This window comes from Syngnathus floridae, chromosome 14 (assembly GCF_059516105.1).
Source record: "Syngnathus floridae isolate MCC-2025c chromosome 14, RoL_Sflo_1.0, whole genome shotgun sequence".
NCBI classification, from domain to species: Eukaryota; Metazoa; Chordata; class Actinopteri; order Syngnathiformes; family Syngnathidae; genus Syngnathus; species Syngnathus floridae.
In genome coordinates this window covers 6,666,116-6,693,454 of record NC_142426.1, presented here as the reverse complement: position 1 = coordinate 6,693,454, position 27,339 = coordinate 6,666,116, and the positions used below count along the sequence as shown (strand labels likewise).

General features: G+C 42.6%; 3 protein-coding genes and 1 long non-coding RNA gene across 6 annotated transcripts in view; 2 read left to right on the top strand and 2 right to left on the bottom strand.

Moving 5' to 3' along the window:
- Positions 1–103: 103 nt before the first annotated feature.
- Positions 104–7,300, bottom strand: LOC148387353 (uncharacterized). The gene is made up of 4 exons (XR_015862465.1): positions 6,698–7,300; positions 6,116–6,496; positions 1,331–5,884; positions 104–250 (listed from the first exon to the last, which is right to left on the bottom strand). It is a non-coding gene; the product is annotated as an uncharacterized LOC148387353 (long non-coding RNA).
- On the top strand, positions 780–2,645 carry LOC148387354 (cathepsin Z). The gene is made up of 6 exons (XM_088395655.1): positions 780–951; positions 1,218–1,381; positions 1,454–1,633; positions 1,773–1,923; positions 2,000–2,165; positions 2,317–2,645. Exons 1-6 carry the CDS (start codon positions 812–814, stop codon positions 2,431–2,433), a joined length of 918 nt encoding a protein of 305 aa, XP_088251781.1. The 5' UTR covers positions 780–811; the 3' UTR covers positions 2,434–2,645.
- On the top strand, positions 3,213–8,355 carry mppe1 (metallophosphoesterase 1). Of its 2 annotated transcripts, XM_088395653.1 has the most exons (10): positions 3,214–3,851; positions 3,952–4,103; positions 4,192–4,300; positions 4,701–4,804; positions 5,617–5,697; positions 5,782–5,890; positions 5,963–6,025; positions 6,152–6,274; positions 6,340–6,480; positions 7,035–8,355. In XM_088395653.1, the coding sequence occupies exons 2-10, from the start codon at positions 4,039–4,041 to the stop codon at positions 7,218–7,220; spliced, it is 981 nt and encodes a 326-aa protein (XP_088251779.1). In that variant the 5' UTR covers positions 3,214–3,851; positions 3,952–4,038; the 3' UTR covers positions 7,221–8,355. The 2 variants fall into 2 exon arrangements, with proteins under 2 accessions (XP_088251778.1, XP_088251779.1); XM_088395652.1 differs by having other exon boundaries at positions 3,213–4,103.
- The window catches only part of LOC148387351 (guanine nucleotide-binding protein G(olf) subunit alpha), a 29,279-nt gene continuing 10,242 nt past the window's right edge, over positions 8,303–27,339 (bottom strand). For both annotated transcript variants that reach the window (XM_088395650.1, XM_088395651.1), the window contains exons 5-12: positions 22,923–23,020; positions 11,462–11,516; positions 11,308–11,381; positions 11,161–11,219; positions 10,949–11,069; positions 10,750–10,880; positions 10,605–10,672; positions 8,303–10,404 (exon numbers count right to left, since the gene is read on the bottom strand). In XM_088395650.1, coding sequence (XP_088251776.1) covers positions 10,258–10,404; positions 10,605–10,672; positions 10,750–10,880; positions 10,949–11,069; positions 11,161–11,219; positions 11,308–11,381; positions 11,462–11,516; positions 22,923–23,020 — 753 coding nt within the window. In that variant the 3' untranslated portion in view covers positions 8,303–10,257. The remainder of the gene's footprint in view (positions 10,405–10,604; positions 10,673–10,749; positions 10,881–10,948; positions 11,070–11,160; positions 11,220–11,307; positions 11,382–11,461; positions 11,517–22,922; positions 23,021–27,339) is intronic.

The window sequence follows — 27,339 nt, the reverse complement described above, 5'->3', positions numbered from 1 at the left end:
CTCTGCGTGAAAGGCCGTATCCAACGGGATGCTGGTCGTCTATAGGCCGGGGTTCGGCGCTTGGCACGCTTCCTTGGAAATGATGTTTTCTTTTCACTTAACACCGGAACAGGCCAGGACAAATGGAGTGAACGTTATTTGATGATGTCGGTCGGGATAATGGCTTTCAACCACTTGTTTATTGTTGTCATTGAGCAGGAGGAAGGAGTCGAGGCACCTAATGCACCCACTGGACTGGATAGCCGGGATGCTGGGCAGCAAACACAACAACACACTTTTACGGACATACTTTTATATGTTGTTTCTTGCAGAGAAAACACAAGGCCTTAGGTTGCTCATCAGCATTACTACCATTATGATCAGCAGTAGGGCATCACCACAGGGATGAAGTCAATGCAGCAAAGTGGAGGTGAATTACTCCATAGCTGGTTCGTGGTGGTTTCAAAATGCACATGTAATTTGATTTAATCTTTAATCATTAACATTGCAGACCTCCCTATAACCTAAACAAGAACACACATTCACACATCTACATACATGCACACGCAGTATCGGTGCATTAGGTGTAATGCAATTTGACCAAGTTTATACAGTCAAAGTAAAGTTTCCTGCTGAGACAGCAAATTCACTAATGGACGGAGATGGTTCATTATCCTGCACTACCTTTCAAACGTCACCGGTAGTTAACAAATAAAAAGACTTAAAAAAAAAACTCGTCAATTGTCTTACGTCATACTTTGTTCATGTCATGTCCCTGTTGGCCACAAGGGCGCGCCAGAATGACTCCTAGTCACGTGACAAAAACAGTAAGATGGCGCCCTACGTAGCTGTACTTCTGTTGTTACGTAGTTGTTATTGTTTTTTGTTGTTTTTGCCGTTTGAAAACGCTGCTGAACTTCTAAACGAACCATGTTACAAACCCATCAATGACAGCAGGCCAGACTTTGTTCGGTGAGTTTATAGACGTGCGTATTTGCTGCTCTACTGAGAAGGTTTCTGTCTTCAATAACTACCTGTAATGTGCTAGTGATATTAGTGACGACTTATTGCATAGTATTGATTATTTTTTTTTTTAAATCTGTGGTTCCAAAATAATATAATAAAAACCGCGAAGTAACCATTAAAAATACAGCAGTAAAATGAAATACAACATATTTTTTATTTTCTACACAAAGTGCCTATTTTAATCAGGAATAAAATGTCTTTTTTTTCTATAGAACACACCCTCGACCCCACGAGCACATGAAGGTGTCCGACCTTCCCCGTTCGTGGGATTGGAGAAATGTGGACGGGCAGAATTACGTGAGCATCACAAGAAACCAGCACATACCTCAGTACTGCGGCTCCTGCTGGGCCATGGGAGCCACTAGCGCCCTTGCCGGTAACCGTGGCGAATGCCTGGGCAGGCACACGGGGAGACAAACGCGTTAACATTTTGTCAATCTCGCCCTAGACCGCATCAACATCAAACGCAAGGGCGCGTGGCCGTTGGCGTACCTGTCGGTCCAGAATGTCATTGACTGCGGGGGGGCTGGATCGTGTTACGGCGGCGATGACTTGAGGGTGTACGCCTACGCTCATCAGAGTGGCATTCCGGATGAGACCTGCAACAACTACCAAGCTAAAAATCAAAGTAAGACACATGCTACACATGAACTTTTTCCCGCATTACCACCTCTGGCCAGTAGGGGGCGGGCTGTGCATATCCTCACTTTGCACCTCTTGATATTTGACCTCTTTGCTTTCTCTCCCCACATTTCCAACCCTAACAGAGTGTGAGCTTTTCAACCAGTGCGGCTCATGCTCCTCAATGACGTCATGCAACGTGGTGAAGAACTACACCACGTGGAAAGTGGCTGATTATGGAAGCGTGTCCGGGAGAGACCACATGAAGGCGGAGATTTACACCAACGGGCCCATCAGGTAACCAAGACTGATGATTTACCTGTACTCGCCAGATGAGGGAGACGAAGAGCTGAAGTTCTTTTCTTTTCTGTAGTTGTTCTCTGATGGCCACCAAGGCGCTTGACGGCTACTCGGGGGGCATCTTTTCAGAATTTCACCCCCTTTCGCTGCCCAATCACATTGTGTCTGTAGCTGGATGGGGCGTTGCGGATGACAGCACGGAGTTTTGGATCGTCAGGAACTCCTGGGGAGAGTTTTGGGTAAGTGTCACATACGCATATGGCAGTCAGATGTTTTGATTGACATGCTTGCCTATCAAAAATGTATGTTGCTAATGGAAATAGTCTGAAGTGGGGAAATGGAAAATAATTAAATAAATAATGGAAAAGTCATGTCAATTTTTTTTTCCAGGGAGAACATGGCTGGGCCCGGATCGTCACCAGTGCCTTTAAAGGTGGCAAAGGCAACTGGTTCAACTTGGGGATTGAGAAACGCTGTGCATATGGAGATCCTATTGTTATGTCATAGATTGTAATTATTTATGTTCCTGTAAAGAATTCAAGAATATTTTTTTATGGGGAAATGATCACATTTATCATCATGTTACATAAGAGACACCGTTAATTTCGCCAAAATGTTTTCTTCATCAGCGTCGACTATCACAGAGAGACGAGGTGGTTGCTCCACACTGGTTTGTGTGAATATTTTTTAAGATGAACGGAATAAACAAATTCACTGAGGACTGGCTACCTGTCTAAATCAAGGTGTAGTTCCAATTTTGACATATAGGGAGCAGGCTTTGATTGCACTCAGCGCACACGGGACAAACACGCACACTAACAATGCCCAGCAGTGTTGTGAGCACAGAGACCGAACATCTGGAGAGGGCCAAAGCCTCCGCCCACATTTTTGTGCTTTTTGCTCTCTCGAGGCCACACACAAGTCACACCCTTCTGAACTGTTTAATGAACAACAGCATACGAGCTGTGCTAAAAACGAATACAATCTCATTTAACACCGCTTCAAAAAGGCAGCCAATTAATTGTCAAAACAGTACATTGCAAACTTTCTCATTTTGTTCAATATATACAAAAACATATTCCTCTTATCAGCAAGAACTGAAAGAGTCTGCAGTGAAGGTAGGGAAATGCATTTCAACAGACGTGGAGCTATGATTTATTGTTTATGTGAGAGGAATTGCTCATCAAAGGACCATGACTGGTTGAAGTGGTTCAAACAGAAGCTCATGGAACCAGTTTGATGGCAAGCGCACAACACGTACAACCGGCTTGGATAGTCTTAATCCCATTGATCCCATTGGCCCCATCTGCTACAATGAGTGTGTGCGTATGATCATGAATGAATGAAATGCAACTTTAGTTGTTTGTTTTGATGTAGCTGACCTCCAAAATGGAAGCGGTATAATGGGGGAGCAGGACGAATAACTGCACAGGATTGTCCAGATTTTTTTTTTTTTTTATGGGAGTGGGATGGGACGGGAGTGAAAATTGCTGGTGACACCCTCGATTTTGCGCGAGGAGAGACGCACATGAATTTTGGTGAGGATTTTTTTTTTTTTGCTTATTAAGTGACCTTAAGCTTTTTTTACTTTAATTTTAGACTCTGAGGAGACAAGCTCGTCCACCGTGTTTGCCTGAAAAAAACATATGGAATATCTTGAGGATTCCCTTTTAACACTTATTTTGGAATCCAAGCGGAAGTGCGTCGTAAGTGTAGCTTGACGGTCGCAGCGGGTTTTGACGGACTGCGTTTCTCCTCGCGTTACGTTTTTTGTTTTTCTCTCAACTTTACACCCGACATCTTCATCCGCCATCATGAGCCACATCGGGATGGATATTTGAAATAGAGGAGGAGGGGGGAGGACAAGGAGGAGAAGATGCCTCATGGATCGTTCCATCACGTCCTGAGATGAGACCCATGCCCAGGTTCGGCGTCAGGTGGCTGCTCGCCACCGTGCTGATGCTGCTGCTCGGTGGCACATTCTTCTTCTGCGAGTATCTCATCTACTTCCCCGCCATCCTCAAGTGCGCCTGGCCCCGCGTGGAGCATGCGCGCGGTGGCGGGGGGAACGGCATCGACGGTGGGCCGCCGGACGCACCACCGGTCCGCGCCATGGTGCTGTCAGACACGCATCTCCTGGGGGCCGTCGGCGGCCACTGGTTTGACAAGCTCAGGAGGTACGCTGTAAACAACTAACGCAATTGTGTCCTTTACTGATTTGTCAATACCATAACAATAAGCGGGTGCTTCTGTACGCATGCGCAGAGAATGGCAGATGGAGCGCGCGTTCCAGACCGCTCTGTGGCTCCTCAGGCCTGAGGTGGTCTTCATTCTGGGGGACATCTTCGATGAAGGCAAGTGGAGCTCGAAGAAGGTAAGGCGAGAGGCTGGGCGGTTTGGGGGTTGTTTACTCAACTGCAGAGGGTGCCAGCCAATAGTGAGCAACACTGGCCTAACAATCAGAACTCTCGTTATCAATAAAAGTGGACAATTTTTGGATCACATTTGAAGTTCAGCGTTCAAATCTGTCTGAATTTTCTCCAGGTACTCTGGCTTCCTCCCATATTTAAAAAAAATATCAATTTGGAAAAATCTCAAATAAAGGCCTCCCTTGTCCCATTAGAAAAAAAAAATCAAGTATGTAATTAAAGTGGGTAATAAAGAAAGGATGGTGGTCGACAATTCAAGTGCACAACCCATCTCAAATGTTTTCAAGAAAATATCTTGCTTGTCACTTGCTAAATATGAGACGCAACGTGTCTTTCTCTCTGCAGCATTGGGAGGACGACGTGCGGCGCTTCCACAGGATGTTCCGTCACTCCGGGGACACGGAGCTGGTGGTCCTGGTCGGGAATCACGACATTGGCTTCCATTACGAGTAAGGACTGACGCTATTTGTGGAGTCAGCAAAAAATTGGACTTTGATTGGTCGTTTATGATAAGTACTCGACTGGGTGCGTGCACTGTATTAAGCAACCAAAAACAAGATAAAAAATGTCTGATATATTCATTTTGTACAATAGAATATTTCCTGGGGGGAAAATCTTATTTGCTGTATCTACTATAGGCATCAACAGTAATTTCTGATATCAAATGTAGTTAAGTAATGGAAGTTAGAATTTTGATTGATTTGATTTAGTTTCATTTTATTATTTTAGTTTGTATCAGTAATATAATTACAATTTAATTAGTGTGTGAGCTATAACTAACTGATATGTATATGCAATACAAATGCCTTTTCTTACCCTGGCGTGATTCATCATCACATTTACCCTTATGTGGTGACTGCACACAGGAAACAAGTCAAATTAAAAACAAAACATGCTTGCAAACCGGTCAAGTAAGTCAGACCCAAGCAGCCAGGCAAGAACAAGGAAGTAAACAAATGTCCAACAGTCAAACAGCTTAAGAGGAAGTGCAAATGTGCAAATGACGTGTGAAAAATAAGAAATCGTTTCAAACCCCTCTCTGGACAAAGGCCTGTGTTGTGAGATGACTACAAAGAATGTCAGGGAAAGCCTACTCGGACATGGTGTTGCCATTTTTTTTTTTCCTACTTAAGTAGAGTGTAGATTATAGACTAGTTCTACCGCTTGCCACTAAAGTTAACATTGCACCATTATGTTAGGTGCTGATTTTGCTCTTTTCTTGGTGTGTGCGCTTAAAGTTGTGTTTTATCGCCCCCTGCAGGATGGACTGGTTCAAATTGCAGCGCTTCGAGAAGGTTTTCAACGCCTCTTCCACCAGGATAGTCACCAAAAATGGAGTCAAGTGAGTCACTTCTCATGTTTTGACCGAGCATGGTGTCTGAATGCTGATTTATGTGTGTGTGTGTGTGTGTGTGTGTGTGCTTAGCTTCTTGCTGGTGAACAGCGTGGCGCTGCACGGTGACGGTTGTCCCATCTGCCAATCGGTAGAGAAGGAGCTCATCAGACTCTCCAAGGAGCTCAACTGTTCTCTGCAGGCAAGTCGGTGGCACATGCAAAGAAACAACAACAATAAATAGATGGAATTTAATAAAGTCATGTCTACACAGGGTTCAGGGGTCGGCTGTGAGGGCACGCATGTTTTTCCTCCCACACCACCCATCATGTTGCAGGTGGGCTCATTAACCACAAAACAAGAAAGTAAAATGACCCAGCCCTTTTGACGTACATATTTTAACATATATTTTTTTAATTCTTTATACCTTGTGATGATGATGGGGTCGGTTGGCACTTTGCAGCACTACCCGCTCTACAGAGTGAGCGACGCAGGCTGCACAGGAACAGACGCGGCACCACCTGGTGAGCGCCACCTTCTATTCAGGGAGAAGTACGACGTGCTGTCCAAGGAAGCGTCTCAGAAGGTGAGGACCTCTTCTCTGAAATCCTGATGATACATATGAAGGAGTTTTGGTGTCATTGCCTTCAGCTGCTGCAGTGGTTCAAGCCCCGCCTCATCCTGAGCGGCCACACCCACAGCGGCTGCGAGGTCCTCCACGATAACAAGTACCCGGAAGTCAGCGTGCCATCCTTCAGCTGGAGGAACCGCAACAATCCCAGCTTCATCCTGGTGGGTCATGGTGCCTCTGTGCAATGTGTACAGCATGAAAGTAGACAGTCGGAGGCCATTATTTACAACACGATACATCCATCAATTAATCGAATCAAATTTTATTTTGCATCTGAATCAATTACAAAACCACCCCCCATTTATATATTATTTATCGATAAAACAACAAAATCACCATTAAACAATATAACACAAGAAGTATCAATGTTGTACTCACCAAACTTATTTAGTTGCGGTGTTTCTTTTCCAAAGTAAAAGCAGACAAATATTTTTGTTTTGATTGAACACAAAAGATAACCTCTTTGAGATTAATGAGCAATTACTGTTGAGACTGATATCAGAGGATTTGGCCAATTGAAGGTAAAAAAAATAGCTCGGAATTATTCTTTGATTGTCGATGAATCGATTATTTTGACAGCTCTATCACGTTCATTGACTGTTTGATCGTGTGCTCCTGGTCCTTCTGTCAACTGGCCCTTTAAGTCGTCCATTTTGTTCTCTCTCTCTCTCTCTCTCGCTCTCTCTCTCTCTCTCTCTCTCTCTCTCTCTAACAGGCGTCCGTGTCACCAGCCAGTTACGCACTGTCAAAATGTTTCTTGCCGGAGGAAAGCACAGTGATCGGTGTGTACACCTCAACCGGTGGCTGTCTGCTGCTGCTCATCCTGGCACATTGCTTATGGATGAAGGGCCTGCTGCAGTGCCTCAGCCTTTGCCTGCTGGGGAAGCACAAGTCGCTGTAAAAACTACATTACCCAGAAACCCCTGCATACAGAAACTGGAAGGGAAGTGCATATCAGCCGCAGTTGACCGAGAAACGTTTTATGACACTTTGGAAGGACATAATTTGTTCATTTTAATATTTTAAGTTATTTAAATGACTTTAAACTTGTGATATTTATGATGTGTTTGTTGTCACTTGTGACCAAAAAAAAACAGATGTGACGTTTTCAACAAACTGCCTTGTTTTGGGCATTAAGAAACACCATTTTATTTCTATTATTGTCGATTTTAGGTGTCAAATGTGCTTGGATGAACCATGTTAATTCACTGTGAACTAAAAACTCACCCCTCATCTCACATTGTTGGTTTATTGAGGGGGTTAATGATCTCGGAGGTTTATTATTGCACATCTTTACCAAATATTTGTGAGGGTTCTAGAAAAGTTGTTGACGTATTTCCAACTAACAACAATAAATTGCTATGATTATCATCCCAGTCGTGGATGCAAACATCCAAGAAAACTCTTTTCAATGATACATGCCAATATTTTTAAAAATATAAAGCTAAGTCAATCTTAAAGGACCCAATCTATGCACTTTTGTAAATGTCATCAACCTTCACTAATTAACGTTGGTTTTGGAAAGACCCATGACAATTTATGGTCGTAACGTGTGCGTTTTTGTTGTTAGAAGTCTGAGCCGCCCCCCTGGTCTGGAAGGAACTTCATGTAAACAAAACATATATTATTATTTGGAAGTGATATTTTTTTCTTCAAGGGTCAGTCTATAATATTCGTGAACATAACGTGGCTTGAAAGAACCTAATTTACTTGTAAATATCAAAAATGTCCGAATTTAGCATCTTCAGAGAACAAGTTTTATAAACATCTGAGAGAATGCCAAATATAAAATGTTCAAGGAACGGAATTCACTGCTATAACACTTTAAAGAGTGTGTTTTTTTTTTCTCCCAAAAACAATGTAGTCATGAGCAATAAAAATATTGCTCACCAATACCAAAACGTAAAAATAGTTCGCATGTTTAGTGAACAAATGATGAAAACAAGTGTGGATTCAGGACACGTGTTGTAAAGAAAAAAAATGTCTCTAATGTGCCTCTTTATTTAAATAAAAATAAAAATATCATTTCATCGTCATCCTGGGGTCAAGCGAGGTTTCGGCCCCTACAGACCAAGTCAACCGCACATGTGTGTTTGTGTGTGTGTTTGTAGTGTATCAGAAAAGGCTGATGTTGACTTTTTTTTTTTTTTTTGTACAAGGAGAAGAGCTCATCTTGTTGGGCGCTGCTCACACATTTTTGTACAAGGAGAAGAGCTCATCTTGTTGGGCGCTGCTCACACATTCATAGTGTCTGTGCCTATATCGCATATGGCTCCCATAGGACTCCCCCAATACATGACCAATATTGCACACGCTCATTTATTCGTCTCCATTCTAGACATGCTTTCCTATGTGTGTATGTATACATATTTAGCGTATACATACATAGGTATGTACACCTAGGCACACACATAATTAAACATGTATAAGTGTACATATATATTTATATAGACCTATAAATTTACATGTACATACAATTATAAAATTCTTTGTCCGCACATTCATACACGCACGCGCACACACAATGCATGTGTGAGTCTATATACACAAGATCTCGCACGCACTTTAAAAATAAAAAAAATAAAACGTAAAACAAAAAAAAAATAATAATATTGGTTCCTATGAAAACAACACCAGGTTGCAATTTGGACACTTTCAATGGATTTCCAATGTGTGTTTTAAAGCTGTAAAATTAATAATAATATTAATAATAACAATAATAATACAATTAAACAGAGGGGTATAATAAAAATCCCTCTAAAAACAGCAAAAGAAAAGGCAATGGTGCTGCAACATGTGGTCCTCACTGCAGGTAAGTGGTTAATTTGCATAATGTATAATTTTAGGATTCTTTCCCTAGAATGTTTATTTGTATTTTTTTTTAAATAAACAGCAGTTTATTTATATTTTTTATAAACCAGAAAAAAACCTAAAGTCTAAAGAGAAAGTTCCCCCCAACCACCCCCTTTCGCGCAGTCTCCATGTTTTGCTGCCGACAAAAAAAAAAAAAAAAAAGTGTTTTTGACATCAAGCTGTACAGCGCGGTCGAAAAAACATTACTTACATCTGAGCTCATTTTTGTTTTTTGTCGTTTTTTTTTCTTGTTTTTTTACAGGTACAGCCATAATCAAGGCACAAAGATCTACAAGTAGATTTGTTTTTCTTTTCAATTGAACTTGTACAAAATAATATTACACTTTACAGTCTGTACAGGAGAATTCCACCTTGCACAGTGTACAAGAAAAGAAGAAAAAAAAAAGAAAGAAAATTAATACATTTTTATCTCCCCTCACCGCAGGTAAAAGGATGGTATGTGTGGGTTGTGTTGGGGGTCCGAGTCTGTAGAGAAAGCGGGGCTAAAGTGCACGCAGCAGCTCCTATGGGGAGGGGGAAATCCTTCTGGCTTGCTGTACTTTTTCTTCATCGTGCACCCCGTTCTTGCTTTTCTCTCGCTCCACAAAGCGTTTTGTTTTATTTTTAACCCCCCCCCCAAAAAAAAGTGGTGACGGGATTAATAAATATCGCATTGATGCTACATTGTGTGTTCCTCTTGTGGGAGAATAATCCAAATCATCATCATTGAGAGAGGAAAAAAAAAGGGTGTGTGGGGGGGGGGGCAAGGAACATAATGCAAAGTGCATTTATCTCTTCATTTGCTTTGAGGAGGGGGCTAACAGGCACACACGCATTCGCACACACAGGCGTACACACTTTACACTGAGGTCCTGTAGGTGTCTTCATGTATTGGAAAAGGAGACAGGAGGGCAAAGAAAAGGAGGTAGCCGGAAGCTTAGTGGAATGACAAAAAAAAAAAAAATTGGAAAGGAATCAACCGAATCTTGTTGCGGAGGAATCCAAAAAGTCAAAGAAAAAGAGGAGGAGGGTTTGACACACTTCAGTAGTACTTGATGGTCCTCAGGAGGAGGCGGAAGGTCTCATCACAAGAGTTCGTACTGCCGCAGGTGCATTCTCTGGATGATGTCCCGGCAGTCGTTGAACACCCGCCGGATGTTCTCCGTGTCCACAGCGCAAGTAAAGTGGGGGTAACAGTAGTGACGACCATCGCCGCTCGCCGTACTGATCCGCTATGTGTCAAGAGACGAACAACAGGGACGCTTCTTAATGCGCAGCTCATTTGCAATACACTATCCAGCCACCAGGGGGCAGAGTAATTCATACAGTCCCCTCCAAAAGTATTGGAACGGCAAGGTCAACTCCTTATTGCTAGCTGATGCTAATAATGAGATTCATGTGTTGTTCAACAGATGTGTAGTTTGCGACTTACAAGAAACTCGTCTCTGATGAAAAACTTCGCTCTCGTCACTCTTGGGTCCTCGCCGGGTTCAGGAGTTGCTGGAACAAGGAGGGACCGACTATGAACAAACACACGTCTGCTCCGAGTGCCACAATGCTGTGTGAGAAAAACCCACCTTCATTTGGTATGGTGTAGCGAGCGTATTCGGGGAAGTAGTCTTCAATTTTGGATTTTCCAGCTAATACCTTCTCGGCAAGCATGTCCTGCTTGTTTAGGAACAAAATGACCGAGATGGTGCGTAACCACCTGCAAAAGCAAGGTGATTACTTTTGGTTCAAATTGGACAGGGGGAACGGGATCAAAACGGGACTCGCCTGTTGTTCCAAATACTGCGGAAGAGGTCCAAGGCTTCCCGTAGCCGGTTGGTGTTGTTGTCTTCCCTTATTACCATGTTGTAGCTGCTGCTCGCCACCACGAAGATGATGGCCGTGACGTCTGTGACGAGAGGGAGCGCACGAGACGACAACGTGAGCCAGGAGAGAAAAAAAACAAACAAAACAGAAAGAAAAGTAGGCGAGTGTCTGACCGTTAAAGCACTGGATCCATTTTCTCCTTTCGTCCCGCTGGCCGCCGACATCGAACATGCTGTGTGAGTAGAAGCGACAAAACACTGTGAGGAAAAACTCACTAGCGCCACCTTGTCACAACACTAATACATATTCTGCATACTTACTGAAAGTTGACTTTGTCTACTTGGAACTTCGTCTCAAAAATCCCTGAAGTTAATACTCGACAGCGTAGCAGGTCCTGAAAAAAAAAAAGACGGTGGTCACTGTAGGAAATTGCAAAAGATGGTGAAATAAATTTGACACTGCGGGATGACTTACCTGGTCTGTTGGTGTGTAGTCGCTCTGTCTTACCGAGTCGATTCTGTCGAGGAAACTATACGAACACAAAACACACACAGAGTTGTTAACATGAATGACCTTAAATATACACTTTTTGTTAATCATCAATCATCCTGCCGTAAAGGTTATTGTAAACATCAAAAGAAGCCCAAAAAGGAGTCTAACGGGAGGGGATGCAGACGCGGCCTGTGTCCACAAGGGGGCAGAGCTGATCAGTCTGTGCTATTTTTGGTTTCCCCCCCCTCTCGCTGGAGGGATTACATAAGGCAGACAGTGTGTGTGGATGATAGCATCGGATGCTAGCCTAGCTCGACACAAAGCAGGGCCCAGGCCGGGCTTGGTGAGCACCATAGGACAGTCAAGACAATAAAATCACATGTGTACAATTAGGAACAGTGCCGCAACCTAAAGCAGTGACATCATCGGACACTACATTAGGTACACACGCCAGCCAGCAAAAGAGTTGCTTATTGTATCATTTTTTTAATATTAATAACTTTGCTTGCTCACGTGAAAAAGAAGTGATTATAAGGGAGTGGTGGTCAGTGTGTGTACATGTAGAAGTCCACCTCTTCCTCTTCCAGGGCCTCATGGATCGCATGCGACTCTGGTACTCGAGTGTACGCAGCCATGAATTATTATTCAACACAGGCGCCATGATTTTTCACACTCGGGCCGACAGAAGTCCTAACTAGTAAAAGTACATCTCATCTGCACGCAAACGAACACATGTAGTGTCAGAAAATATCATATTTTATATATAATATTATTACTATAATGTTTTTTTTTAGAATTCAAATGAAAAGGGGCAAAAACATCAGCACATATGCGCGACAAAACCAAAAAGATGGCAGCACATTGTGCCGCTAATGGTTGCACACAACGGCGTACAATTAAAAAAACTGGGAATAACCTTCAGCAGGTAAAAATAAGAACTTTTCTTCATATAGAATTTCAACACAATATATTAAGCACCTTGATGAGGATATGGAGTCACAACAATTTGTACAGCAACAAGTGCTGTTTTGTTTGTTGTACAAGGTTCCTTTGTATAGTTGATCAGTAAATTTCCACTTTATTCTCATGGATAAAATCGTTTCATATATCACACTTGCTTGTTTGTGTTTATACACAAGACAGTTGACTCCTTAGGTGTTTTTTTCCCCCCTTTCCTGTAAGCGTGAGAGACGGCAAAATACAGACAGGGACATTCGACGCGGTGGGCGCCTGGGGCCATGGGCCCCATGCGGTCCAGGTCACATGTTGCCAGCCATCTAGACCCCCACCCCACCCACCCACACACACACACACACCTCCAGAAAAAAATGGAAGGGGAGCCTCAGGGTCTTGGATGATGGTGAAATGGAGTACTTATACTCAACAAATACTCGACGTGAGCACCACCAGAGAGAAATTTGACCATCGTAACACTCATGTGTTCATTTGATAATTGGTTTGACAAATAGTACAACATCTTTAATTAGCAGTGCAGTGCGGCGGCCTAATCAATAGTTTCCATATTTTGAACCGCCCGGGCCGGCCGGCAGCATAATGGACTTTTTCACTCGAGCCTCCGACCTGCTGGCGAGGGCCGCACATGACAGCAGTAGCATCACACGGACAGGAGTAGCACTTCCTTCTTGTCATTTATATCTATTTTAACGATAATTCAAACATTAGGATTTTTTTTTTTTATTTCACTATCATTTTTTTGTCTATAAAATCATAATAAGTACACCTCTGCATAGCATTGTTCACTGGGATCACACGTTGGCATCCTCTCACCATTAAAGATAAATATTTTGTTTTTCTTGCTCTAAAGTCACACAAGTTATGGCTAGTAGAAGCAAATGGAAATAAGTTATAAAGAGGGAGACTTCTCATTTTGTGGATACAGTATACTGATTCAGGGGCATATTTTTAGACTGTCAAGGAAAATAAATAAATAATTGTGTTTGAACTACCAAGTCCTAATAAGCAGAGTGCTTTTCTGAAGTATGAAAATACCAATAGGGTGACGGGATAAATATCAAACATTGACTGAAGATGCAAGACTGTGCCGTATGGCACCCACAAAAAAAACGGCGTTATTAAAAAAAATAAAAAAACTGCAGTCAATCATAACTATAGCGAAGACGTAGATTATAAAAATTCACGTCATTTTGTGAATATCTTATGTAGGAGCTGTATAAAGCATCAAATTAAATTGCTAAACTAGAGATGCAAATGTCATGTCTTCTAAAGTCATCTTGAGTCTTGCGGAAAGATCTCCATCCAAACAGGAACAAAAACGGAGTACGGATATGATGGATCGCAGAATGAGACCAATCCATCTGCGGCTCTGTGGACCCGTCCTAAATATAGGAGCAGCAGAACGGAGACACTCTAGAAAGTCAAACCAAATCTGGTGTAAACAAAAAGTGGCTGTTCTATGTCAAGGCCGCCGTGTTTCGGCCTTCCTCGCGGACATGCTGAGAGCTAATACATGCTAGTAGCATGTCACTGCTCAATGGAGGCAAACAGACTTGTGTAGATGAAAACTAAAAAAAAAAAAATACTGCAACAAATTAAAAGTCAATGACAAGCAATGACTAAAAGTGGCTAGCTATGGATTTGAATGCTAAGCTAAAACCAACGCTAACAACACTCGAGCTGGTCATGCCAGAAATGATGCCGAACATGTATCCAATTGTCACATGATCCATCGATTGAAAATTCATTTTACCACCGGATGACTCAAGGGCCGAAATTGCCGCACAACCAAAATTTAACTGATTCCCGTGTGACCTGATATTTAATCTGATTGTTGCACAACTTGTCAGTTGAATTTCTGCCAGAGCAGAAAGTAATCTGATTTGTGAACAAACAGTCGTTGAATTTATGATGCAGCAAAGGTTCATACAATCGTTGCGCAATCTTTCGCTGAATCTCCGACACAGCTCAAATCCATTTACTGTTTGTCTGACCACTTCCACTTAACTAATGTCTCACTTGTACACTGAATTTCTGGCAAAGCATAAATGAATCTGATTGTTGTGCCGCCAGTCCTTCAATTTCGAACACGGAAATTCTTCCGATTGTTGGAAAATTCGATATTCATCAAATTTCCAAGCAACCAGTTCGACTTTTGATGAATCTCCGAATTGCGGGCGTACTCTGTACACCTCGTATAAATCTCAAATATTCCATGTACCCAGTTGTATATCTCCTGTTTTGATTTCTTTTCCGAGTGAAGACCCTCGCTTGCTGTTACACCTGGCGGCCAGCGGGAGGCAGAGTTACGATCATGCGGGCCACAGCAGCGGCAGCAGAAGCAGCGGCAGTAGTAGCAGCAGCAGCAGCACACTGAGCCTGCCTGCTTTCAGCAGCTGGGTTCCCATGGCAACCCCAGTCGGTCCATACCACTCATCTCCCTCTAGCTCGCCAGGCCGCTTCGATTGCATCCTGCCGTTCGCACGTCGGAACTGAGCAGGACCCATCATGTTAAATCAGCAACTGAGAGAGCTATGTACTGTTTGGTGACAATCAACCCTTACGTTGCTTTTCGTTCTTTAGTACAGCAAAAAATGTTGATGGGTCAACAGATTTAATAAGCCATGTAAATTAAATCATGGTACTTAGTGGTATAACAAAAATCCATCCATTTTGTGCACCATTTATCCTCATTAGTTTTTGTTAGCTTGATTTGAGATGAAAGAGATTTTAGCTTTGGAATTTTACAATAATCATGACTAATTTTGTTTTTTGACGCTTGGACGACGGCTCGATAATATATTTAACGGTCGTTCTCTTCTTTAAAGTTGAGGTGATTGCAGCACCCCTGCGCCAACTGACTGGGACAGCCGGCGTGGCGTGGCGTGTCACCCCGGGATGAATCCGACACGCGAGGGGTTATACAAGTTGAGAGCTGAAGCGAGGGGGATAATTGATAAGGATGTTGCCTGTCATGGAGCAGTTAACATGGGTCCCTTGAGACAGGCCGAGCCCCAGTAGCGCCCGCTGTCGCAAGTAGCTGTGCATCATACAAATAAGGGATTAGCTCCTAAACGCTTACAATTGTCCAAACATTTCATTTCATTACGGTAGAATGCAAATGATTAAAAGTAGCTTGCCGCTAATCCCGTCAGATCAGGTGGACCGGACTCGGGTGATTTGATGAGGAAGTGATTAAAGGGATAACGGCGGTGGAATAATGCAAGTGACACCGCGACAACTTAACCGGATGGAGCGCAGCTTAACTGGAGTCAAAGCAAACGTGCGCACTGGAATCGACTTGACTGCCCACACTTTGTCGATGTTGTTCCACTTAAGTCGCGTAGGTGTCAGCAGCGTGCCTTTCAAACTGTCGACTGGCTAAACTCGTCTAACGGACAATGCTAAATGCCCAAAAAACGCTAATGCTAACAATTGACGTGGCATAAATTCTTACGATCACCGTGTGAGCCATCTGACTCGCCAGAAATTCAACAGATTGGATTTGCAACACTAAAATTTCATTTGATCATAGTGTAATCTGTCGTTGAATCTCCTACGCGCCAGAAATTTTTGCAACTGTTGATCGACTTTTCTTGACCTCTCATTGGATTCCTAAAGTGGAAGAAATTCCAACATTCTGAATTTCAAATCGATGACTTTCAAAATATGCACCTTCAAACAGGCATTGAAAAACTGCAAATATCTCCATCACTTTTTTATTTATTTATTTTTAAAAAGCTACCTACAATGGGACTTTAAACCTGTATAACCTGATATACTGCTGGTGACATTCAACTTATCGCCACCACACAGAAAGCAGGAAACTTCGGTGCAATCCGACATGACGTGTGTTAATATATAACTAAAACATAAGCGTTCACATAGGTTAGTAGTCCCCACCCACCCGCATGCTTTGCTCAAGCCGTCTATGCAAACAACCCCAGAGACTGAAAAGATATAAAAGCTTTCCATAAATAGCCCGTTGTGACCTCCTTGGACCACATTCCTCTGGAGGTTAAAGTTGAGTTGACTAAGGGAGGCTAAGCGGAAAGTGGGAACTTTTTTTTTTCTTAACTCGGCAGGGTGTGGCTGGCTGGATGATGCTAACAGCTAGCACAACATTTGAATGGGCACGGTTAAAGTCATCCATTTGACATTTGAGTACAGTTAATCTAATTGGTTCAATAAACTAATAATTCTGATCCCCCCAAACTCCCCAAAGGTGCACCCTGGACAGTTAGCCCCGCGGACCAGTTTGGTGGCTATCTCTAGGAAAAACAAAAATAATTGGACTCAAATTGAATAGACATTTTTAGTCAAGACATTTCGGCTTGACTAACCATCTCGTCATATTTGTCCATCATATTCTTTGATGAACAGTTCTCAATTAAAAAGTGGGGGAGTCCTTTTTTGGGTCATCTTTTGCAACACCTGTATGATGATCTTTCTGCTCTTGCAATGTGTTGACTATCATAGAATAGAGTAGAGCAGGTAGGGTGGGGGCGGGGTGAGCAGATGAGGGGGGGGGGATCTACTCACACATCAAATTCACACAGAAGCGTTTTGCGTCTCACCTTCTGCTACTGACCTTCCCTTTGTTTACAGCGCATTGCCGGGATACTCCCTTTGATTCGGCTGCGCACACGTGACCCCGCTGCCAGTTTCTGCTCTGCAGTGCTGCTGCTGCTAAAAATAGCCTTCGCTTGCCCTGGCTCCACTGCTAGTTTACATAAGCTCTAAAGGGGAGGGGGGGGGGGGCGCGGGGGGGTGTTCGATGGACGACCATTCCACAATCTCTTTGAGCAGCGCCACTGCTGATGTCCTCCAGCGGTCTGTGCCGTAACATTCCCGGTCATCAGCACTGTGTCTTGTATGTGTGTGTGTGTGTGTGTGTGTGCACAGACCACCAATACCCGCCATTCACATGCCTCCCCCCCCCTCCCTCCCGCCTCTCTGTCCTTTAAAATGGAAGCACATTTTAACCCAAAAATAAAGATCTATTTATAGTGCCTCTCCCGTTGGCTTTAATGTAAACGTTTCCCCCACTGCCACTAGAGTTCGCGTACAAGATGAGATGGATGAAAGTGGCAAGGGATGAAAGAGGTCATGTTTATGTCACAGGAAAAGTGAGAAAGTCAACATTCTTTACATTTTTTTTTTTTTTTGCTTGTTTCTATTTGTGTATTTCATTGATATTTTTAATAGCAATTTTGGGTCATTATTTTACCATTTTTGAATCTTTGGATGATGTGTAATATTCCTTTTTTTTCTTCCTAATAGTTGTCTATTTATTTTCTAATCTCTGTGTATGGGGGTCTAACGTTTTTGCATGTTTTGCTAATATTTAGCCAGTTCTTTTGTATTTTTTTTTTTTTACAATGTTGTATTTTTCCTCTAACAATTTTGTTTATTTTAATATTGTTGTTTTATGAAATTAGGCTATCTAGGCTTTTCTTTCTAATCTTTTGTATGTATGTGCGGTGGGTTATCTAATATAGTATGTTTTTGCTAATATTCATATTTCTGTTCTAGTATTTGTGGGAGGATTGTCTGTTATTTCTGATCCCCCCCCCCCAAAAAAAAGTTACATTTTTTTTCTCTGATACTCCCTGTGTACAATGATGAGGACCAAAACTAGCATGGGATGAATAACAAGTCACGTAAAAGTGACAAAGCAAGTCAAGGCGGGTGCATCGCCATGACAACCCGTGAGATACACACAGCAGCAAATCTTGTGACATGTTGCATGGTGCTACCCGGGGCGGCTTTAGGCCTTCGACACTTGAAAAGAGACGCAACCATAAAGTGTGGTGGGAGACATGACACGGGGAACTGTTTCAATGTTAGTGCAAGTTAAATTTGAACGGATCATGTTTTTTTTTTTTATATATATTCTTAAGCTTTCTGTGGCCTTTTACAAACAAATTGTTCCGTTTTTTTCAAAGATGTAACAATATTCAAAAGTAACAATTGATTCAAATAATACGTAAAATAATATGTATTATTTCCCAATGTTTGGTTAGTTAACTCGTGTGTATTATGTAATTTCTTTCAAATATTTATTCTCGAATGGGTCGAATCAAAATGAGTGGAGGGCGGTGGGGGTCCCACAGGGAGTGGTAACAACCTTGAGGACAGTGGTTTGTGAAGATGGGAGCTTCAAGCAGATCACGTTGTCGAGTTGCTCTTAACACACACACAAATAATGCGCCTTTGATACAACATCAGTCAGCTGACGACAGTGTCATCTGATTCCAGCAAAGGACATTTGGGAATAATCGTGATTATTAGAGAGCTTTCAAAAACATTTTACTTTTTAGGATGTGTGACGTCGGCACATTTATGACATTATCTTTGGATCTACTATCTGAGTGAAGAGGGTGTGAGCCAATGGGAGCGCAGAAGAGGCGGAGCTTTTGCAGAATGAGACTAAGTGCCACATGTCCGGTGCAGGCACTAAAGTGCAACTAATCAAAACATTTTTGCTGCAATTGACAGTTTCGAGTTGCGGATGAGACCGAAATAGATTTTTGCCGTGGGGATATTTTATTTTTATGTCTTCTTTTGTTTTTTAATTGAGAGTTTTGGAGAAGAAACTGTGACCACAGTTTGCACGTGTTCATAAAACGATTGATTAAAAAAAAGTATGTTTTCCATGAAAAAGAAGGGGGGCACCCTTGCACGTGTTCATAAAACGATTGATTAAAAAAAGTATGTTTTCCATGAAAAAGAAGGGGGGGGGGGATCTGGGGTATTTGAAGATATTACAGGAATTTCCTTTCCATTTTGACAATCAAAAATGCCAACCCCTGCTATAAGCAAAGTCATCATCGAAAAAATCTTGTAAAAAGCGTTAAACTAAAGCAACTTGAATTATCCTGTGTGTGTGTGTGTGGGGGGGGGGCATATATAAATACATCACTCTCCCGGGCTCTTCCGTGAAGAGAAGAGGCTTTTTATTGAGCAAAGCGACTGTTTGCAAAGCTCTGTTTCGCTGGGCCCTCAAGGGGCCGGGGCCTGGCTGACAATGGTGGCCATTCTTAGCATTTTACTGCCCCAGATGACTGTCAGTGCCCCCCCCCCCACCCCCCCGCCTTCCCCACACCCAGGGGCTGGTGGCGGGGTCCCGTGACCAGCACGAAGAGAACCAGCCACAGCCTGGCCCAAGACAACCAGAACACAGCCCCACTTGCTGTGACACTGCAGCAGATACGTCTGTCTCTCCTGGAGTCTCCAATCATCACAATAAAAACTTTTAAATCACACTTAATAGAAATAATAAAACGAGTAAAACACAAATCGGCATGACAAGCAAATGCGACCCAGATTGGATTTTTTTTTGGGCGATCTGTATCAGACTTTTTTTTTATGGCAGTCTAAAATACAGTATTTTTTTTAGAAACAAACTTATCGTTTCAGGGGTCACCTGAAAAGCTAAGGAGGATTCCACCCGGTAACAGGACTAGGATATACAGTTTGCCATCTGTAATATCAATTTTAAGATGTTCCGTTTACGGTTCCTCATCAATGACTACTTCATCAAATAAGTCTGGAACTCCATTGTGTTATTCCACTGGTAATATTCATTTTGATCACAAACACTTTGCCTTAGATGAATCCGAAGCTCTCTGCAATGGAACTAGTTTTGCAATGTCTAAAAATAGCCCGTGATCAATCAACTGGCAGACACATATCTGTGCTGGTAAAACATATAAATGCTCAGCGCGCAGGACAGATCGATTGATTCCAAAAGCGTCGATGGGGAACGCGCTCTTTGGCTCGGGTTTATTTCCTGTCCAGAAAAAAAAAATTGCATGTGGGAATTCTGAGAATTTCGGGGTCTGTTTTACTACGATAATTAGGTTTTCAGAAAAACAGTTTGGACAAGCATTTAGCAACAGTGTTGCGGTCGTTTGTCGGCCTTGCCTTTTAATCACAGTTGTGATTGTAAACATCCAAAATCAAATCTCATTCATGGACCTTTTAAGATCAAATCTTATCTTTTTAGACAGACTGAACAAAGATGAAGTTATGCTACATGTAATGAAAATGGGGGCTTTTAGAAAAGCGGTGAGAGAGCAAGAGAGAAAGAAATCAGAGAAAGATACAAAGGGAGGGAAACTGAGATAGAGAGATACGTAGCGATTTATAGAGAGTGATAGAGAGATTTATGGATGAAGGGGATTTACTGTACATCATTACCACCCATTACATCATTACCACAGACATGAATAGGTAGACAACACGTAGCCTTTGAGCTGCATGCCTATAGCAAAGCTAAGCTAGGAGGGTCAAAGTCACAAACTAACACCATATTTCGAGGATTATTGAGCCATTCTTTTCCTATAATTTCAAAATAAGTCACTTATTTGTTGAGCACATTTCAAGCGGTACAGATAATTTCAACTTATTGGAGCTCCCACTTTAAAAATGCCTTTTACCATGAAAAGAAAGCATCATCCGAAATTGTATTTCCGTAAATTGTAATATCCCGTAGAATTTTCTACTTTTTCCCAGTGAGGTTACATTGATTATGGCCTGTGAGCACATAGCCAGAAAAAGAGCACGGAAAAAGAGGAAGCGTGTTCTGTAAGGCGGAGCTTGGAGAGGCCATGTGAGTGTCACCTGACCGCCCCCTTTTCTCCTTTCTGCTCTCAGGCGTAGGACTTGACCCGGCACAGTCAAATTTATGTTCGAGGAGTCCGATGTATTTGGGAAGATGGCGGAGAAGAAGAAGAAAAGCTTGCCGGAACTTAGGCTGGCTTTTCATTCATTTAAATCAATGGCGGGTGGAAGAACTGGACCACTAACTAAATCTGTTTAATTTAGTTGCTCACAATCATTCTGAACACAGGTTGTTTTATTGAATTAAATCCACATTGGACACTTGGACCTGCATTGTAAATCCACTAAACCTAAGTCACTGATTATATGTGCCTTTGACTGAACTCTACCAGATAAAGTCAGCCAACCTTTGGGATGGGGAGGGGAAACAATTGCTCGGTGCATATCTTCATGCTCGCTCACCTACAAGTCAATCCAGACGACAATAAGAAAACTTCTTTTGCACAGTCTCCCAAACATCTTGCCACACACCACCGCACTTATCAGGATTTCCAAACAGCGTCAGGAGTTGTACAACAGGTGCTGGGCTCCACAAGACCCATTGTGACCCATATATGCCTTTGTCCCCGTTGGGATGTAGCAATTCATGGTGGATATTTGTTCAATGGATTTGAACATACGCTGTACAAGTCATCGACCACGACAAAGTCAAAGCTCGAGACCATTTGAAGCTTCAAACCGACATTTTCTCATCAAGTGTCCATTTCCACATCCAGCAAGACTTTTCTCCATCAGGTGGAATTTGTGAGCCACTGCCCCACTTGTGGACTGTAAATTGTACATGTTAAAATGACTTCCTGGGACTGTACAGACATTGATTGTCATTATCAGGCATGTAGTCGCAACTTGGAGCTTGTCCTAAATAGGTCACCACAGGGTCACTATGTAAGATGGCCTAAATGTTAGAACTGTCACTATGAAATATGACCCAAAAAATAATCAGTCCTGGCTGCTTTTGTGAAGGATTACAGAAATCAGAAAATGATGACAAGCTGAAATTACTCGAGGGACAATTTGAAGTTAAACAATGGCGCTAGTCTAAACGATTAGGTAATTATTAAAATAGTTGCTGTTTGATAAAAGCCCTTCTGTTTATGATTAGCTTAAGGTAATAATGGAGTTGATTCCTTTGTAATATTTTACATTACAAAGTAGACCACTTTCACAGAATCTAGCAATCACACTTGAACTATCTTGGACCTGGATACTCTTTATCTCTTGTACAAGATACTTCTGGAACCTTAGGCTTGTTGCCTCTGACATGTGATAACAGGGCTGCTCCCTGTGAATTCCCGTAACTTTTTGATCATCTGAGCTGTATTTTGAGTTATTTGTTCTCTTTCTTTTTTTTTTTTTTTTTTTTACTGTGCTTTGTATATGACAAACTGGCTGACTGCAAGATAGCATTTTCATGTTTCATATGAAAATAAAAATGGTAAAGAAGAATAAATGTACTCAATTTGTTCTCAATTGTTATTGACACTTTAAAACCAACATATTCTTGTGCATTAGTTTCTGCAGGTGTAACTTGTGAGGTGAGTGTATTTACAGTAAATGGGGTAAGGAGGGGGGGGTCTTTAAATGATGTAGGCCATCTCAGACTTTGCAAATGTCACACACACACACAGCATTTTCCAAAGGACAAACGCTCGACCGCCGCTTGTCTTGCCACACCGAGAACAAACACGCGGCTGTCATATTCATACGTGACACGACAACGGCGCACGACGCGGGGCTTTTTCGCCACCCACGTAGACAGACGACAATGTCTACACCCCCCCCCCGAAAAAAAGCACATTGCAAATTGCATAACCTACAAAGAAACAAGTGTCACACTCACTATTGTGCGCAGTCGATCAGCTGGTACTCGTTGGACCTCTCGAAGCACGCCTTTACCCCTTCATCGTCCCACAGCTTCTTTGCGTGGTCGAAGAACTCCTGAGGCGGGGAAGAAAGGAAGAAACGGTCAGTGAGATATGACGGGGAAATAGATGGCGTCTTCCGTGACAATATCACAGCTACGTTAAGAGAGGCTACATTAATTAGCTATCGGCTAATTCATGTCAAGTGAAAGTTTAAAAGACAACTATAAATGACAAGTGTGGAAAAATAAAATCTTGCTAGAATATAAACATGGTCACAGACAACACTGTGGAAGGAACACATCAGAATCTCCCTGAGCTGTGTAGTCATCATTTGAGATGCATTCTAAATATCGTAGTGTAAAATCCTCCATTAGAGAGGAGGCAGATTTGGCGGAACAAAGAAATCGGAGAGCAATATTTTTTGTTTCAAGCCGAATAGATCATTGTGATTTTTAACTAAGCAGGCACCAAGGGGCAAACATTTGCAGTGGCCGCCGAAAGTAGCAAAACAAGGTTTGATATCAAGGTTCGTTCAAGGTCATAAGTGTTCACCGACAAGTTTAGAACGGGCCAACCTTTGGCAAACGTTTGCGACCTTGAACGAACCCCGACAGAAAGGCCAAATTCACTACCATTGCAAATAGCAATTGTTCACACCTCGGTGAGATAAAAGCTTTAACAAATTCATAATTATATCTTTAGGCCTGCCTGTGGATAAATAGTGCAGTGTGTAGACTCAATGAGCAAAATACACACAAGTTTGTATCTACACATGTGCATAAGTGAGTGAAAGTCAAAATATTGAATATAAGAGATTAAAAAAGTAAGCAGGCGTTATTTCATCTCATTTATTACAGAAATTTCTAAAAATCGAAATATAAGAAAAGGCGAATTCTGTCGGACTGTCGACTAAAACCCCAAAAAGCGTCTCCTCTCTAAAAAACAAAAGGCCCAAACATGGAGATCCTTCCTATAGTTGAGATGATGCGGTAAACAACGTTGTCGTCTTTCAGTCAGCATCCTGCAACGAGGAGCATTATGAAAAGCGCTCCCCTCTTATCAATGACTTTGAGACATTTCCCAGGACTCTCTGCTTGTGTGTTCGCTTTTGCACAAGACGATTGGACGAGCGCGTCGCTGGTTGTCCTCCTTCGCACTGCTGCGGGCTCCTCCCTCTCCCCATCGCCCAAAACCAGCACATGACCATGTGCGCTTCTTGCTGGCTCTGCGCTCGCACTGTGCAAAGAAGGCTCAAAGTAGCTCCCAACCGGAGGCTGATAAATGATCACATGGTCTGGGAGACATCCTCTCGGCAGATCCGGTGATTGAGTTCAGCGGGGAAGACAACCAATAACTGTTCAGTGCAGTCCTTTCAGAAAGCAGAGGCAATGAACAAAAAGCCTGGTTCGAAAAAAGATCATCTGTTGCTATTCCCCTCCAGTCCAGTAGGTGGAGGCAGAGTGCATTTTTGCACATGGCAGGCAGCTTGGAAATAACATGCCCAGAAAATATTCACAGGTCAGTTGTAAACTGTTTTTTCAGCTACCATGCGGGAAACAAAAAATTGACCAGACTCACTCCTAGTTATCTTAATAGGGGAAGCAGCGACGGAGTAGCAGGCCTCTCACCCAAAGTCATCAGCTCCACCCTGACCCCAATGAAGATAAGCGGTGCAATGAAACTGGATGGATGTAAAAGTTCAAAGTGGCACTTTAAAACAAACCCCAAAAAAATAATCGAATTATATCTTACTGCTGGAATCTGCAGCAGCTATGTGAACGTCATTGCTAGCATGGTAGCTTCGCTCGGTGGGGGCAGTCACTCATGAACAGGATCAACTTGCTAGTCTTTTTTTACGTTTTTTTTTTTAAACCAGCACGGTCACAGCGTTCAGCCGCACAAAGGCAACGGCACCGTGTTTACTTTCTTTTCAGCTGCTCTGAATAAGATTTACTGATTACATTCTCCGTCGGGCGCTTCTTGCCAAATCTCACAAGGAAGGAGGGGCTCAAAGTCCAAGGACGGGCCGCCCTATGAAGCGCTTGTGCCGGGGTACAGGGTGGAAGAAGCAAGGGCGCTGACGGTGGAAGGGGGTTGGGTATTGTTGGCAGTTGGAGGCTGCATGTGCTCCTCAGGGCTCGTTTCCACAGAGGCGTGTGACACTGGGCCTTTGAATAAATGCAGTGTGTGCTACAGTGCCCTACAGAGCAACTGATAAAAGACCAGGAGGGAATTTGCTTCAACACTTTTTTTTTTTTAACCCTTTCCTGAAATGAGCATTAAGCCTCGGCGACAGATCGTGATGGGCTTGTGTGCGAGGAACCCGTTTCCTCCAATCAAACTGCAAGTCAGGCTGAGCAAAACAAGGCCAAAATCCATCCATCCATTTCTTAACAAGCTCTTGGACTTATGGACTCTTCAATGGCTTGTATAAAATACACAAATAGGTGAAATGATTGGCAAAGCTGCAGCTTGGTGTGGAAGCTGAAGGTGATACGGTTGAATTGGCCAGTGATGGCTTCATGTTAGCGTCATAACACTAGCTTAGAGTTTCCAGTAGTCACCAATGACACAACCAAACACCACTAGATAGTTTCTAGTTGCTATTGTGAGGGGGGGGAAAAATTGCTAGTGAGGTCAGAGAAGTCACTATATATAGCAAAGTTGCTAAGTCGAATGTAGTAGCCCTCGCTGTATAGCTCCGCCCCCCCGAGTCATCGTTGCAACGGGAGATGTTTTCTGCATTTCCATGAAAGAGAACTAATCAAATTGAATGATTTCAATCAGTGATAAGAGAATCTTAAGAGTGTAGTATTTTTTTTTAATCAAACACTCCTTTCCAAAAGTTGTCAACATTTGGTTTATCAAAACAAAGTTTATGAAAACTGCCAGATTTATCGCTATTTGCTGTTTGAATAACTAGCATCCATGAATTTTGAAAAAAATAATAGTGAAGCATGTTATTTCTGATGTTAAATATGCTTGCATTCCTATAGAGAAATATGATTAGTATCAGAGAAGCTAAGTTTCCAATTTCCTGTTCAAAGTGGAAAAATGCTTTGCTCAAATTGAAACTGAATTGAGTCTGCTTAAAGTCCTTCACATTTATGGTTTGATCTTCCTGAGAACTTTTTGTACATTGTGACATAAAGAATGAAGAACAACTCATAAAAATGGGTTTGTCATCGAGACACTGTCACGCGGAAGTTAGGAGTACGCCTGCATTAAAAGTGGATTAGAGGAAATCTAATTCTTATGATTTTATTTCGCTCACACTGCCCTAATGCGTATCAAAATGGGCCACGTTGGAATTGTGTCACTTGACACGTGCGGTGTAAAAATGAGCACTACTGGCGCTATGAGTAAGTGCACCCACACACAAAGTAGAGCAGTGGGTGTGGTTTGTGTGAAGTTGAAGCTCACCTGCCACACGACACTGTAACTCTAACTGTGGGGCACACAAACACAAGACAAACGCGAACCCGTTTTTTTTTTTTTTGGACTCGCTGCACAGCCCCGAGTGGGCCTTCGCTGAATATTGACGTCGGGTTTAATGGCCGAAAGGCTTTCCGAGATGCGCCACTGTCAGTAAATGGAAACACGTCAGGGTAGTAGCGAGGCTAGCGTAGCAGTGGCGCTAGTGTTTGTTTGCATTTGCATTGGAGTGCATAAAAGTAAACATTCTGGTTATTTCCCACCCAAAAAATTGACATTTTGCTTGTCATGAAATGAAGCTAACGACCTACCCGAGTCATTAAGACGACTTAAAATGTGGATTATTATTCACACGTACAATAAAAACATTGTCCGCTCTCACTTGTTTTTTTTCTTTTCACGTGTACTTCAGGCAATAAAGACATATAGACCTTGTCTAGAAAGGGAAAAAAAATAGATATATTTAGTACTGTGCTCAAGTAGTCAAAGGAAGACCGCTCAAGTTTGCAGCTGACCTCGTGAAACAAAGGAAATTGCTCGCGGGGGAAAGTTTTATGGTCTGACGAGGCAAAGGTTGAGAGTGCGGCCAGCGGCAACATGGTGGTAGCCGCCTTTACATTCTGCTGCTGGTGTTTGGCTTTCTGTCGCAAAATGCGGGTAAGCCAGCGTGAAGGAGAAACATACAAACATACTGGTGAGATGGGTTAATAATATTTTGGAAGTGGGAGTCCATAAAATGAAACTAACTATAGCAACAGTAAGATCCACCTGTTTATTTGCGAGGAGGCTACTTCCTGGTTCACGGAGGACGATGCTACAAACGGACTGGTTATTCTGGAGGCTGGCTGGACTGTTCCATTGACACGACAGGGACACGATGGACAAAAATAAATTTCCCTTGCAATCTTTACCTCCAAACAAACTAATGAACTGCCTGACTGGCCACAGCCCCGTCCG